This window comes from Malania oleifera, chromosome 4 (assembly GCF_029873635.1).
Source record: "Malania oleifera isolate guangnan ecotype guangnan chromosome 4, ASM2987363v1, whole genome shotgun sequence".
NCBI lineage: Eukaryota > Viridiplantae > Streptophyta > Magnoliopsida > Santalales > Ximeniaceae > Malania > Malania oleifera.
In genome coordinates, this window is record NC_080420.1 from 121,198,011 (window position 1) to 121,213,251 (window position 15,241).

At 33.2% G+C, this 15,241-nt stretch overlaps 1 protein-coding gene and 4 non-coding genes across 6 annotated transcripts; all 5 read left to right on the forward strand.

Annotated features, from left to right (window-relative positions):
* Positions 1-34: 34 nt before the first annotated feature.
* LOC131154540 (small ribosomal subunit protein uS10y-like) lies at positions 35-5,923 on the forward strand. Of its 2 annotated transcripts, none has more exons than XM_058107368.1 (4): positions 35-107; positions 305-424; positions 790-903; positions 5,513-5,923. In XM_058107368.1, the coding sequence occupies exons 2-4, from the start codon at positions 313-315 to the stop codon at positions 5,653-5,655; spliced, it is 369 nt and encodes a 122-aa protein (XP_057963351.1). In that variant the 5' UTR covers positions 35-107; positions 305-312; the 3' UTR covers positions 5,656-5,923. The 2 variants fall into 2 exon arrangements, with proteins under 2 accessions (XP_057963351.1, XP_057963350.1); XM_058107367.1 differs by having other exon boundaries at positions 43-107; positions 302-424.
* Positions 5,924-9,691: 3,768 nt separating this feature from the next.
* LOC131154717 (U1 spliceosomal RNA) lies at positions 9,692-9,852 on the forward strand. Its single transcript, XR_009136631.1, has one exon. It is a non-coding gene; the product is annotated as a U1 spliceosomal RNA (small nuclear RNA).
* A 1,250-nt stretch (positions 9,853-11,102) lies between these two features.
* LOC131154662 (U1 spliceosomal RNA) lies at positions 11,103-11,263 on the forward strand. The gene has a single exon (XR_009136578.1). It is a non-coding gene; the product is annotated as a U1 spliceosomal RNA (small nuclear RNA).
* A 1,912-nt stretch (positions 11,264-13,175) lies between these two features.
* LOC131154707 (U1 spliceosomal RNA) lies at positions 13,176-13,335 on the forward strand. The gene has a single exon (XR_009136622.1). It is a non-coding gene; the product is annotated as a U1 spliceosomal RNA (small nuclear RNA).
* An 890-nt stretch (positions 13,336-14,225) lies between these two features.
* On the forward strand, positions 14,226-14,382 carry LOC131154722 (U1 spliceosomal RNA). The gene has a single exon (XR_009136635.1). It is a non-coding gene; the product is annotated as a U1 spliceosomal RNA (small nuclear RNA).
* Positions 14,383-15,241: the final 859 nt, after the last annotated feature.

Sequence of the window (15,241 nt, forward strand, 5' to 3'; positions counted from 1 at the left end):
ACGCTTGCTTATATATCAACAGTGATGTGCTCTTCCTCTCGCAAACCCTAGAAGTGCGTCTCTTCCCATCCCACCCTCCCCCCTCTCTCGATCCTTGCGATTATCTGGTAATTTTTATTTTTCTTTCTGTGTTTGCGGATTGTAATTTTTCTGATTTCGTGGACGTGATTTTTGAAGAAATAAGATCGAAGAAATCGACTCATTTTATGTAGTTGTTCAGTGATTGTTGGATTATTATTTGGTTATTCATTATTGATTATTGATTTCCTCTCCAAAGAAGTAATTTTGTTATTGGATTTAGCAGAAGTAGCCATGGCTTTCGCAGCTATGAAGCCCACTAAGCCTGGGCTGGAGGAGCCTCAGGATCAGATTCACAAGATCAGAATCACCCTTTCCTCCAAGAACGTCAAGAACCTGGAGAAAGGTCCTTTTGCTCTTTCTTTTGATGAGATGCTTTTGTATCCGTACAATTACTTGTTGAAGTTTTTGATTTTTTTTTTTATAGAATTATTCGATCCTTAGACCAGACCCATGTGCTCTATGTTGTTTCTTTTTGCCACTTAGTGAATTTTTTTTGTTTAATAAGATTCCTTCTTTCTATTTTTATCATGCCCTTTTTTACCTGTTAGGTTTCCAGTTTTAGTAGTGGTTTAAGGAGATTGTTATATGTTGCCATAGAAGAGGCTAATTCCTTTCAATGTTCTGATTCTTTGAAGAAGATAGTACATTGTATAATTAGTGAGTGAACATTTTTAGCTGCTTATTTCTACTTTATGATATATTAATTAGTGTGTGCGGATCTTGTTCGTGGTGCCAAGGACAAGAGACTGAGAGTTAAGGGACCAGTGAGAATGCCCACCAAGGTTCTTCACATCACTACCAGGAAGTCTCCATGTGGTGAAGGTATGTTGTAGACCTAAGTATGGATGTCTACTCAATATGTTTTTTTATAAATTTTAGTGTAAATTCTTAGAACCATGGTTTAGTTTATTTCATGTATTTCATTTAGTTCATTTTACTGCAAATAGTTGATAATCTAAGGGGAAGCTATAGTTGTTAACCTACGTATATATTTCATCTTGATATTCAGTTAAATACTGCAAATTAGTTTTCTTCTTCTTAATGTGTTGTTTGATGAATTTTAGTGTAAATTCTTAGAACTGTGGTTTAATTTTTTCATGTATTTCATTTAGGTGATTTTACCGTGGATAGTTGTAAAACTAAAGGGAAGCTATAGTTCGTACCCTACATACAGATTTCACCTTGATATTCAATTTATTACTGCTAATTAGTTTTCTTTTTCAAACATATATTTAATGTCTTCATTTGTTTCACTAAAATGTGAACAGTTCATTTACTGCTTCAAATATTTATACTATTTTTGGATAGTCATGAGAGGAAAGAAACGAAAAGAAAAGAAAAATATTGGTTTTTTTTATGATAAAAAATAAAAGAAGGGATCCTGCTGTCTCTACTTTTTGTTTGGATAACTATAGAGCAACAAGGAGAGCTGAGCTTTTTTTTTCTCCTATGTTGTTTCGATTACTGAAGAGAGAAAAAAATTCTTATTATGTACAAATATTGACCTTTCTAAAAAAGTAAGCAAGCATGATTATATTGAATTGATAGAGAAAATTTCAGCTAGGATTCATTGTTGGATTCATAAATATCTTTCTTATGCTGGGAGATTCAGCTCATAAAATCAATTCTATTGTTTATTCATAGCTACTGGGTTCAGCCCTTCTTCTTCCTTCTGTTGTAACTAACGGACTAGAGAAAATCTTCTCAGCTTCCTCTGCGATGGAAAAGAGCCGAGCTCTTGTGGGAGTAAAATTAGCTGGGTTAAAATCTGTAGGCCTTTCTCTGAAGTAGGGGTGGATCTCAGACCCTATCTGTCCGAAGAGAATGCTATGCTGCTAAACTTCTTTGGCATTTATGTGTTTCTAGTCTCTTCTTGCGGATGGGTGCTTTCTGTCAAGCGTAAGGATTAAAGAATTTAGGCTATTAAACCCCCCCTTCTTGCATGTGGGTTATATTAAAGGTCAGAAACTCAGCATATAATTGTATAAAATGTGTTATTGGGAATTGGAGGACAAACTTTTCATTGTTCTTCAATAATTGGCATTCACAGTGTCGTAGACCCTTGGTGGATAAGTTCGGTTATCCGATAGCAAATTAATTTAATCTCCCCCTCCATGCTGAAATGTCATGTATTATGAAAGAAGGGATTGTTCCTTCCCAAGGATGAAAAGAAGGAAGATTGATTCCTTTAAGTCAGTTCTTGTTCCTTGTGCTACAAAGCATGACACTACTATCTGGCTGCTTTCTCCTTCTGGTCAATTCTCCATCTCTATTGCCTGGAACCATCTTTGATGCACAGGTTCCCAGATCCCTTGGGTTTCTGATATTTAGTTTAAGGAGAATATCCTGTGGCATGCTTTCATTTCTTGGATGCCTGCCTGGAACAGATTATATACTATTCAGAGGCTTTTGGAATGAGAAAAAACTAATTCAGCTTGTTCTGCTTGTCTTCTCTGTGATCAAGGGCTGGAAAGCTCTCATCATCTTTTTCTTTGATTGTAGCTCCACCAAACCAATTCTTGTCAAAGCTGCCCTGAATTTTAACTTTTCATGGACGGATTTCAGCTGGGAAGAGGTCACTCGTAGGATATCCAGCCTGAAGAACGCCAGATCTGCTTTTTCCCTACATGCTTATTTGGACTGATTCTATCTACCACACCTGGAGATCTAAGAATATAGTTGTGTTAGTATCCAAATTTTGATCTTAATGCTGTCTTGCAAGCTGCTATGCTTGATGTTAATGATTGCATTTCAAGCATTAGGAAGCTAAACTAAGCTCTCCTTATGCCTTGCTCTTTCCTTGTAATTTGTACTTTGTTTTCCCCTTGTGTCAACATATTCTCTCTTACCTCTAAAAAAAAAAAATCACCCTTATTAATTTTTTTTAGTTGTTTTATACTTGATTGGGTATTTGTTGCAATGATGAAATTTTATGGTAAAAACAGTCTCACTTCTCACCAAATCTCTCCATTGTCAAAGAAATTCAAAAAAGTGGGTTGCGAGGAGTGTCAACTTTCTGTTTTTTCATCATTTATTTTATAAAGTGTAATCCAAATGAATGATTTGGAGGAAGTGTATTCTTTTTTTTTTTTTCTCTCTCCAAATCACCCATGCCAATGAAGTGTTAGTGAATATTAATAACATTGCTAACACCTTATTTTGATAATCATTTAGAGTTTAAATTGAAAAAAAAAGGTTTGTTCCTTCTTTTATTGTTTGTGCACATGTTGTCCATTCAGTTCATCTCATGAAGCTTCTACAATATGCGAGCCTATTTGATTCCTTTATGAGCTTCTTTTAAGTAGTATGCCTAGGTAGTTATTTGAAGAAGCCTAAAAACTAAAAATAGGCCCATCTTATTTTCATAAAAATGTTACACATGAACTGTAAACCCCATAATCTAGGTTAAAATATCATTTGAGATTTCAATGTCTTCCTTGGTAAGGTCTTGTTCTTGGTGTGCCATGTATACATCTTGCCATGTCAAACTGCACCATGATATAGTGGCAACAATGCTGATGTTTGGACTCACAAGATGCGGGCTTGCCTGCTACCTTTTTTCCCCTGAGATGAGGGAACCCAACTTGCAGACCTGGGTCATGTCCAGCATGAATATGTGGTGGCATCGTATGAATCTGTGCCTGGAAAAATGTGTGAATGAAGCACATGTATGCATTGTACATGACTACACGTATTGGAACTTCTCTTTTTGGGGGGTGTATTTTACAGTTAAAAATATGAATTTCTTTGTTGCATATGCATGTTTTATTATGTGACAATTTTATTTGATTTCCTTTTCAGGCAGATGCTCTTTGCAACTAATATGTAAATGTGTTGCCTAATTGATCTTCATGTTATCAACATCCAGTATTCACAATGTATTAACAGAACTTAAACTCAATTTTTATTGAACACCACCCCCTCCCCGTTAAAAAGAAAAAAAATTTACCTTACCTTTGGTATTTAGGAATGGTATGAAATCAAGTTTGTCAATTAATTTTTGCATGCTCTACATTCTTTTTTTTTTCCAAATTTCCATTCCATTCCCACCTGATTTGTTTAACAAAGTAAATGTGACAAATTTGTTACTAAAATTTTTACCCTTATGGTGAGGTTTGAAGTGAAGCCTTGAGAAAAAATATCTCATGCTTCGAGTTCATCTGTGTCATTGGTTGTTTGCTACATATTGTGTAAGTAGTTGAGATCGGAAGTTAGGTATCAATATGTTTGCTTTTATATGCAAACTCGTTAACCAGTATCATCTATGTTTTGTCTGTTGCAATCTTTTGAGTCTTATTCATTTGTTCGTGATACCCTATTGTTTTCCAGCCTCTTGCAGTCGGCCTTGTAGGAAATGACTTTGCATTGGTTCACGAAATGGATATTTTTTTTTTGGGGGGAGGGGGCAGTGGGGGTTTCAGATACCATGTCTAAAAATGCTACAGCATGTACGTCTTTAATTCTCATTATATAACTACCACGGGTTTACTGCATTTTAAATGTTTATTGGGAAAATGAGGTTGAAGGCTAATGACCTACAGCTGATGGGACATGGGAGATGGGTACAATTAGATGAAAAATACAGAACCCAATAAGTTCAATAATGTACAGGATAACAGGTCAAAGGATACGGCGACAAAAAAACACATATTTTATGTATATTTGTATTATTTGACAGATGTTAAATTTTTTAGGATAGGCAGCTGCTTATTCTCTAGTAGTAAGTTTGTTATAATGTTTGCATAATTATTATCTTCATAAGAGGAGTTATTCATGAATAAAATGGAACAAAGTTGTACTGGAAGTTGTGATTGTTATGTCTTATAGTGTTAGAAAAGTTTTCTGCAATACAGATTTTTTTTTTTCAAAATCATCTATAATTTTTGCAGGCCATTGGAAGTGTTTGTGGATAATTTTAGGTAGTGCTGCCCTGAGCATTCACTCCACATAACATATAGCCTCATAATATGCCATATGCCTATTTTCATGAAACGCAATATGAGGAGCTCATTTCATGTTTTTATTAAAAAAGATAGCAAGTAATGGGCATATAAAAAAATCCAGAACATGATAGGTTCTTCCATGACTAGTTTTAGTTTTTAGAAGAAATGTTGAGTGGCCCTATCCTAATGAGAGCATAGAGAAAACTGCCTGGAGTGACTGCTCATTCCTCTTGTGACAATAGTGGTGTTTTAGTTTTTAGGAATGTTGAGTGGCCCCATCCTAATGAGAGCACAGAGAAAATTGCCTGGAGTGACTGCTCATTTCTCTTCTGACAATTAGTTGTGTTGCAGCACTTTTGAAAAATTGTTTGTTGATCCAGTTAATCAAGGCTGCAAACTCTGTTTTCTATGTTTTGTGTTCGTTAAATCTGTCGATGTCAAGCTATATTTCCAGTTTATTCACTAGTTTGTATTCTCTCTGTATGCAGGGACCAACACATGGGATAGATTTGAACTCCGGGTGCACAAGCGGGTGATTGACCTCTTCAGTTCCCCAGATGTGGTTAAGCAGATTACCTCCATCACAATTGAACCTGGTGTGGAGGTTGAGGTTACCATTGCAGATTCTTGAATGTAGTTTGTGTGCTCTGTTTTTATTTTTTTACAAGCCATGTAGTTTCCATAACTGAACACTTCCCTCCTTGTAGCCTGCTTGGCTGAGGTTATATTTCCAGAATCCAGGCTTCACAGTTTGGGAGTTGACTTTTTTAGGGTTTAATGCTGTAAGTTACAATTTTGATGCCCCTTTCGTCGTATGAGAGTTCTGTTTTGCTTCAATTTTCAATTTTAGATTTAACACTCAGATTGGAGTTAATTTGATAAAGTGTTTGATGTTGAAATGTTTTTTTTGGGACTACCCCTTTAGTTCATGAGTGACATTACTTGTGTACCCAAAAAAATCAAACAGATGATTCAAATACGCGTAGAAGTCATGTTGAAATGGTTTTGTTTTAGTTGAGTAAATGATGCTTTCTTTGCTTTAATTCCAAATATGAGTTTCAAGACCCCATCAATTCATGGGATGATTCTGAGCTAAGAGAACAATTATGTGTGTTTTTAATATCCTAGTTCTTCATTTGTCATATATTATTTGGTTATGCTCAGATGGAGAGGATTTGAGGTACCTACTGATTCTCAAATTGGCAACCTCTTTACGTGAGGAAAAGAAAATGTATAATGTATTTTTTCACACTTCAACAGGAATATTTACATACTGGAAGTTCTCGAGTGCCATATCATTTGCATCTAAACCCGAATTATATTAGTCCATTTGAAGATTGATAATGTTGGGCTAAATTTTGAGGGGAATTCATATATATATATATATGTTTTTATATCAAATACTTGAGAATCAAAATTTATTAAATTATGCTTTTAAAACTAAGGAATATCAAAGGATGATTATATGTTGATGCAGGACATCATCATAGAGTTGCAGCTTAATACTAAAGATTCTAAGGAACATGAAATTGAAGGAAGCATTCACTTGTCAGATCATAGGTTTTTGAGCTAGGGAGCTCAGAAAGCAAGTGCTAAGACACAGTTTTCATGTATGTATTCATTTAGGAGCGTTATTATTTGAGTTCTTTGTTAGTGAGTTACTACCTATGCTGAGACATTTATACCATAGATTTCATTATAGGTTCACAATTACCTAATTTATTGATGAATCCTAAAGAGCTTTCTGAGTTGAATAGGTCAGTAGGAGAACTTGAAAAAGGTTTTGTGAGCCATTGTCTTAGTCCTTCTGTAGTATCAACTCTACTGACTTCAAAAATGAAAAATGATGGATCTTGGAGGATGTGCATGAATAATAAAGTCATTAATAAAATCACCATCAAGTGTAGGTTCCCATCACTAGACTTAAGGATATGCTTGATATGCTAGCTGACGACTAGTTTGTACTCCAAGATTGAGCTGCATAAATATCACAAAATTAGAATTAGATTAGGAGATGAACGAAAAACATCCTTTATGACAAGATGGTTTATTTGAGTGGTTGGTCATACCCTTTGGACTCTTTGATACTGCTGACACTTTTATGAGGGTTATGACGCATTCTGTAGCCATTCATATTAAATTTCCTGATGACCTATTTTGATGATATATTGATCCGAAGTAAAATTAAGGAGAAGTACTTGAGCATCTTCATGAGATTCTTGTCGCTTTGAGGGGACAAAGTTGTTTGTTAACCTGAAGAAATGCAGCTTTTAGAAGTCTGGTGTGTTTTTCCTTGGTTTTATAGTCTTCGCACTAGGAATAGTCATTGACCTTGATAAAGTTAAAGCAATGAGAGAGTGGGTTGAGCCTAAGATTATTATCGAAGTTCGTACTTTTCATGGTCTCGCTACTTTCTGTAGACAATTCATGAGGCATTTTGGCACCAACATGGCTCCCATCACTGAATGCTTAAAGAAAGGGGAGTTTCATTGGAACCCTTCACCTACTAGAGCTTTTAGAGAGGTTAAGTAGAAGATAACTGGAGCATCTATACTTCACATCCAAACTTCAGTCTCTAGGATGGATATTGGTGGGCTTTTTGAGTCCGGAGGGATAGCCTATAGCACTTTTCAATGAAAAAAATTCCCAGATGTTTGACAGAGATATAACACATAATAGAGGTTTTTTTGTTGTAACAACATTTGAGATATTATTTATAACCTCAAGATTTTGTACTCTTTTTTGATGAACTTGTTTTGCAATATCTAAGTTTATAGAAGATGCTGAGTGTAAAGCATGCTGGTTGGTTGCGTAGAGTTCCTTTGCGAGGACACATTTTTTCTTAAGCATCATTTCGGCGTTGAGCATAAGGTGGTTGATGGCCTCACCGGAGTAGCAATTATTATCTATATCATGAGAGCTAAGGTTATTGGGTTTGATTATCTAAAGGATGAGTATATTTGGGCTTATTTTTCATGGGGTGAGTGAGGGCTATCATAAAGTTTTTCTAGATTTCCATCATCCATGAAGGATACCTATTTAGAGGTACTAGGTCCCATACTTCTTTTAGATACCTTTAGGTTTGGGAATTGCATGCTAGAGATTAGTTGGTTGCCTAGGGAGGGATAGAATCATTGCCTTAGTTGAGGATAGGTCTTATTGATCTTCTTTAAAAGAGGGATGTAGCTATAATAGTGTCTTAATGTTGCACCTCTTAGTTAACCAAATCTAAAAGACACAACATTGGTCCATAAGACCCTCTATACTCTTCTTTCATTGCCGCACATACCTTCAATAGAACTATAATAGCGCGCAATTTTATTCTTTGTGATTAGACTTCTTTTACTTAGCTTGATTAAAAATTTAAATTAACATGCTTAACTCATCTATCTTTTACTATTGGTGCATTCATCTGCTAGTGGAACAAAGGGAATATAACTAAGAACATTTTAAGTCGCAATTTCTAAGTTGAAAATTTTCAACTTTGCAAAACTGTAATAATAATAATAATAATAATAATAATAATAATAATAATAATAATAATAGGAGTCCATTTTCAAGCTGTTAAAGGAACAACTTGAAAATATAATAGTTGGAACATATTTTAACTAAAACATTCCAATTAACCTAAAATCATTTACGCATGGTTCGTTTAGATCAAGAATTTTTCTTTAAAAAGGAAAGAAAAATAAGGAGGAAACCTATTTTCTATTTTATTTTCCTTATATATGAAATATTATTAAAAATGAAAGTTCGTTTTAATATGATAAAAAATTAGGAAAAATCAAATATTAATGATTTGTAAAATCAAAATTTTGTTCTTGGATTTGATATATATTTTATTTTCTTTCTTACTCCCCTTCATAACCAATTATGAAAATATGGATTCCTTGATAATTTTATTTTCTTTTCCTAATATTTTTCGAGTTCCAAACGGGACCTACGAGAAACAAAAATGCTGAACGTCCAACTTTAAATCTCCTAAGAGAATTAGATTACAATCTTATTTTTTTCCCTTATTAGTTCTAGTTGATTTATGTAATACATAATGTGTATATTATAGACTAATTAAAAATAAAATAAAAAGGGCATTCTCGTGCCATAAGAGTGATAAGACCCCTTACTCTACGAGGGTAAAGGGAGGCTCGTCACAATGTACGCAACCTTATAGTGCATTTTTCCTTAAATTTGAACTCGTGACCAAATTGGTCACAAAGGAGTAACCTTGCTGATGATCTAAGGTTCGCTATCGATTAATAATAAAATAAAGAAAAATAATAATATTACATCCACAATATTTTTGTTTGCATGCATTTTATGAGCCAGTTATATGGTTTTTAGCTCAGTTGAAAAAAATAAAATAAAACCATTGTAATTATAGAGCAAGCACAGCTATTCCCCAAAGTTTGGATAAAGAGTTCCCCAAAGTTTGGATAAAGAGAATATTAGTTTCTTAGTTTGGTTCAGTGCAGTATCATCAATGAAGAATCAAAACCTGAAAATATTTGGAAAAAATAATAAAAATAATTTCAAAAAGATTTTTAAAGCAGAATATGACAATTGACAAGAAGAGATTTGTTAAGCTTTTTCTGTCCCACATTGGAAGAAGGTAGAAGAAGAGAAGCAAGTGTGAAGCTTTAAAATGGGCAAATAGGCAAATATGCAAAATACTTACCTGGGCGGGGTCTATGAGTGCTCATGTAGACTCATGGCCTAGGTGTGCAGCTTCCATTGCACTTAGGAGGGGCGCCTGCCTAACATCTCCCCAAGTGGGAGAGTGTACGTCATAATTTGTGGTAGTGGGGGCTTGTGTTCGCGCGGTCCCTTCTTAATTTTATTTTTATAAATTTCATTTCTTTTAAATGATTCTTTCGAGACCTGATTGTTATGGAGCAAGTCAAAGTCGAATTTCTCATTTAATTATTTCAAAATGTCAATTCATATTTTCATTTTTCATCAATTCATATCCCATTCCTCTTTTAAAACTTGAAACTATTGCTGTATATATATTTAAGGATTTTTGTTATTAAGGTAAACCTAAATATGCCAATTGATAAGAGATGGATGAAGATAAAATAAGCAAATAATTGGAAACCAATACACTTGCCACTAAGCATAATTGTGATGAGAAGCTTGTTTTCTTTCAATACAGGCTTGAATATTAAATCTTAAGGCTAAATGAAGGTGATGTATATGCTCTTGTTCTCTTACATGGCATGCTATGCTTCTTGAGAGTACGATTCAAGAAAGATATTATGAAAACCTTTTATTATCGGAAAAGTTGAATGCACATTGTAGTTGGAGTAGTTGTATAGCCTCTTCAGGGATAGTCTTTGGAATATAATTACGCCATGGTTCTACGCTTCTTCCCCAAACATATGTTACCACTATAATGCTTTCATTAATGACTCTCTCTCTCACTCTCCTGAGCCAAGAACGTTTATATTTTTTCAAATCATAGGAATATTAATATGCCAAAAGACAATGCCTAAACCCAACATTATCATGAAATTAACGATAACTGAAACGTGGTAAGTGATGAATTTACCTCATAACCCATGTAGAACATGAATTTTTCGCTACACAATCTGCTAATTTTGTATAATTAATTTTCTTGCGTTTAGGGGTTTAAATTTCATATTTTGATATAAACTTGAATAAAATAAATTATAAAATCATAGTATATTTTTATTGAAATTAATGTAAATCTAAATTTAAGATTTGAAATTTGGAACTTTAAGTTCAATTGGAAAATAAAAAATAGGGAAAAAAATAAAATAAGAAGTAAGTGTGCACATTGGGGCAATCAAAATATTTGGAATTGGGGGACAAGTATGCTAATAAAGAAATGCATCTTGGAAGCAATTGTGGCAATGCTGATTATTATATATTTGTCTTTTTTCTTGGCAGACCAACTTAATAAATCTAAAAAAGTGAAGACTCCAATATTATAACTAAGCTGCCTAATTAGGAATGCAATGGTGGTATTTGTCATCTTGTTTTGTCCCACATCGAAAGAATGAAGAAAAGAAATATGCGTCTAAAGCTATAAAAAGGCCAGATAGCTATGAATGCAACATACTTACCTGGACGGGGTCTTTGAGTGATCAAGAAGGCTCATGGCCTAGGTGTGTGGCCTCCATTGCACTCAGGAGGTGCGCTCGCCTAACATCTCCCCAAGTGGGAGAGTGTACGTCATAATTTGTGATAGTGGGGGCCTGCGTTCGCGCGGCCCCTTCCAAATTTATTTTAAAACTTTTATTACTTTCTAAACATCTCTTTTCATACAAGCACATGAAACCAATTGCTGACAGTGTTCTCAAAAAAGAAAGAAAAATTCAAGGAATGTCTCAGCATTTCTTTAATTTACAAAAATCATTTATGAGTGCATCTCATACTATAGATCTTTTGAATTTCTCTATTGAATAGATAGGTCTAATGAGAAAGACATGAATTTTTTTTTTTTAAAAAGACTTTCGAATTTATACATTCATATTTTGTATTGGTCGATCATTAATAAGCGAAGAACTGATTGACAACTCATCAATTCATTCCATCGCATTTACATGCATATATTTTTTTTTTTCACATGTAGCACCTTTATAAATATTTTTATAAACTAAAAATGGATCATTTTAATATTTTTATAAAATAAAAAAATGCAAAATCTAAGTATAGACTCAAATAAAATGTTAAACCTCCTAATTTCATTGTGTTCCTATGAGCAAAAGACTAAAAGGTGTATTGATCATCCTAACAAATGACATGCCAACGGTGAGAAACTTGTTTTCTTTGAAAACAAACTTGAGTATTCAATATTAAGGCTAAATAAAGGCAATGGATATGCTCTTTTTCTTACAGAGCATGCCATGCTTCTTCAGAGAGTACGGTTTAAAAATGATATTATGAAAACCTTTTATCATCAAAAAAGTTTAACGCACATTGTAGTTGCAATAATTGCATATATAGCCTTTTGAGGGATAGTCTTGAAAATTAGATTATACCATGGGTTTTATACTTCTTCCCCATGGTTTATTGTGCTTTCATTAATGACTCTCAACTAAGAATGTTTGTATTTTTCATACAATAGAAATATTAATATGCCAAAGACAATGCCCAACCCCAACCATAACATGAAAATAATAACTAGTGAACTTACCTCATAGCCCATATAAGACATGAATTTTTCACCTACACAATCTATTAATTTATATAATTAATTTTCATATGTTTAGGGGTTTCAATTTTATAATTTGAATTTAAATTTAAATTTATATAAACTTGAATAAAATAAATTGTAAAATCATAGTATATTTTTATTAAATTTAATGTGAATATAAATTTAATATTTAAGATTTTAACCTCTAAGTTCTATCAAAAAATAAAAAAATAGGGGAAAAAAAAAATCAAAAAGAAAGTGTGCACATTGGAGCTGTTGGGCTTTGTGGAGACTAATTGCGTTTGATCTAAATGATGACCTGACTTTTCTTTAATGATAGATTTCTATCCTAAGGTTTAGTCCATGGAGCTATTGTTTTTTGGGTGATTAGGTTAAGCCCCCGAGAAAATTTTTTAGGCACGTTTTGTAGCCCATTTGGAACCCTTTGCGCAGCATATAAAACAATTGTTTTTTGGGTGATTAGGTTAAGCCGTCATACTTCGCGAGAGAGCGAGAGAGAGAGAGAGAGAGAGTATTGCACCGCCACACTCTGTATTTTCTTCCTGATAATAGTGAAATTCTTGCAACTCTGCAGACGTAGGTAAAATTACCGAATCATGTAAATACTGTCTTGTGCGTGTGATTAATTTTTTTTTGGCGTGTATTCTTTTTCTATTTTGTTTCTCACATGTTTTAGGAATTTGTTGTTAATTCTCAATAGGAGCAATCAAAATATTTGGAATTGGTGGACAAGTATGCTAATAAAGAAATGCTTCTTGGAAGCAATTGTGGCAATGCTTATATTATTATATCTTTTTTTTTCTTGGCAGACTAACTTAATAAATCTAAAAAAACAAAGACCAATATTATCACTAAGCTGCCTAATTAGGAATGTAATGTTGGTATTTGTCATCCTGTCCCACATTGAAAGAACAAAAAAAAAAAAATATGCATCTGAAGCTATAAAAATGCAAGACAGCTAAAGATGCAACATACTTACCTGGATGGGGTCTATGAGTGATCAAGAAGGCTCATGGTCTAGGTGTGCGGCCTCCATTGCACTCAGGAGGTGTGCTTGCCTAACATCTCCCCAGGTGGGAGAGTGTACGTCATAATTTGTGGTAGTGGGGCCTGCGTTCGCGCAGCCCCTTTCAAATCTATTTTAAAACTTTTGTTGTTTTCTTAAGATCCATTTGAGTTGGGGATTGTGTTTTGTCATTTGCAAAATGTTAATCTTAATGCTGCAATTTTTGCATTTTTTCCTAATTGCTATTAATTCAAATGTGTAATAAAGAAGAAATAATAAAAATAATATTTGATACAAATAAATATTGAATATTTTTTTTATATTACATCAATTACTACCTAATAAAAGAAAAATGCCTTCTCAAAAAAGAAAGAAAAATTCAAACAAAGACCCAACATTTCTTTAATTTATAAAAACTATTTATAAGAGAATTTCATACTGTACATCTGGAAATTTCTCTTTTAAATACATAGGTTTATTGAGAAAGACATGAATCTGAAACATCCTCATACTGTAGCCATGATTAGTCATACCTGAGTTGAAATCTAATAAATCAAGCTCCAAATATTGTCCAAACCAAATATTCTAAAGACATAATTCAATTTTAAAAAAACTCACCATTAGTCATAGAAAAAGTAATATACTACTTGGATATGTCAATGCGCTATAGTAAGTCAATTATCCTCTCAATTCAAATAATAATATGTTAGCGTTAGCCTTTAATATATAAGTCTCAAACTTTAACTATTAAAATGAATTCATTCTCTCAATCATTAATATCAGTAATCTTTAAGAAAATAACACCTTTGTTATATGCTAATCTTGATATTTTAATGTTTGCAACATTATATATCTTATATAATCTTTTTTCTAGCCAGACCAACTTGATAAATCCAAAAAAAATAAAAACCCCAGTATTATATTTAAGCTATCATGCAATGCAATGTTGGTACATGTGTACTCTTTTGTCACAGAGAGAGAGAAAAGAAGAATATGAAGTTATAAAAAGTAAAGGCAACAACAGGACGAGGTCAGTAAGTGATCATGAAGGCTCATAGCCTAGGTGTGTGGTCTCCATTGCACTTAGGAGATGCGCTCGCTTAACATCTCCCCAAGTGGGAGAGTGTACGTCATAATTTGTGATAATGGGGGCCTATGTTCGCACGCCCCTTCCAAATTTATTTAAAACTTTTATTGCTTCTTAACATCTCTTTTGAGTGGAGGATTGGTTTTTGTCATTTGCAAAATGTTAATGTAGTGATTCAAAAATAAATAAATAAATAAATAATTTAATTAAATAATAATTATAAAATAAAATAAAATAATAATAAAATAATATAATATTATTATATATATATATATATATATATATATATTCAGATTCAAATTAAATCGGAGACCCCCCTCTCTCTACGCTCACTCCAGCTCTCTCTCTCTCTCTCTCTCTCACCGTCTCTCTCTCTCCTCAAACACACACACTCTCTCTCTCTCTCTCTCTCTCCCCTTAATTTTCTTAGTAAATGTGTGTCAATTGAAGAACAAAAAATATCTCTGGGTTCCGATTTCAGCCACAAACATTTTAATCGGGGAGATTTCGTAGTTTGGGCATCGTAGGCACCATTCCTGGGGTAAAGTAAGGGAAATAGATTATGTCAGTTTATTTTAAAATACTTTCGATTAAATTTAAGTATGTGAATTTAATTAGTTTTATGTTAATTAAAATATGCCTGAACTAAATTAAATTATCGGGATTTGATTATATCATATTTTTTGAAAACATTTTGGAATTAAATCAAACTGCAGTAATTTGATTATATCGAGTTTTCTGAATTATTCAGGCATATGGAAATGATGTTTTTTTTTTTTTGTTATTATATATGTATTTGGGAAAAACCAAAGTGAATTGGGTAATCATCTCCCGTTTTCCTGAAAAATGTATATTGTGAGTTAAATAAAATTATGGAGATGATTAGACATTTGTTTCCCGTAAAATATATTTTCCCCAAGCAATTTATTATATTATGGTATAAA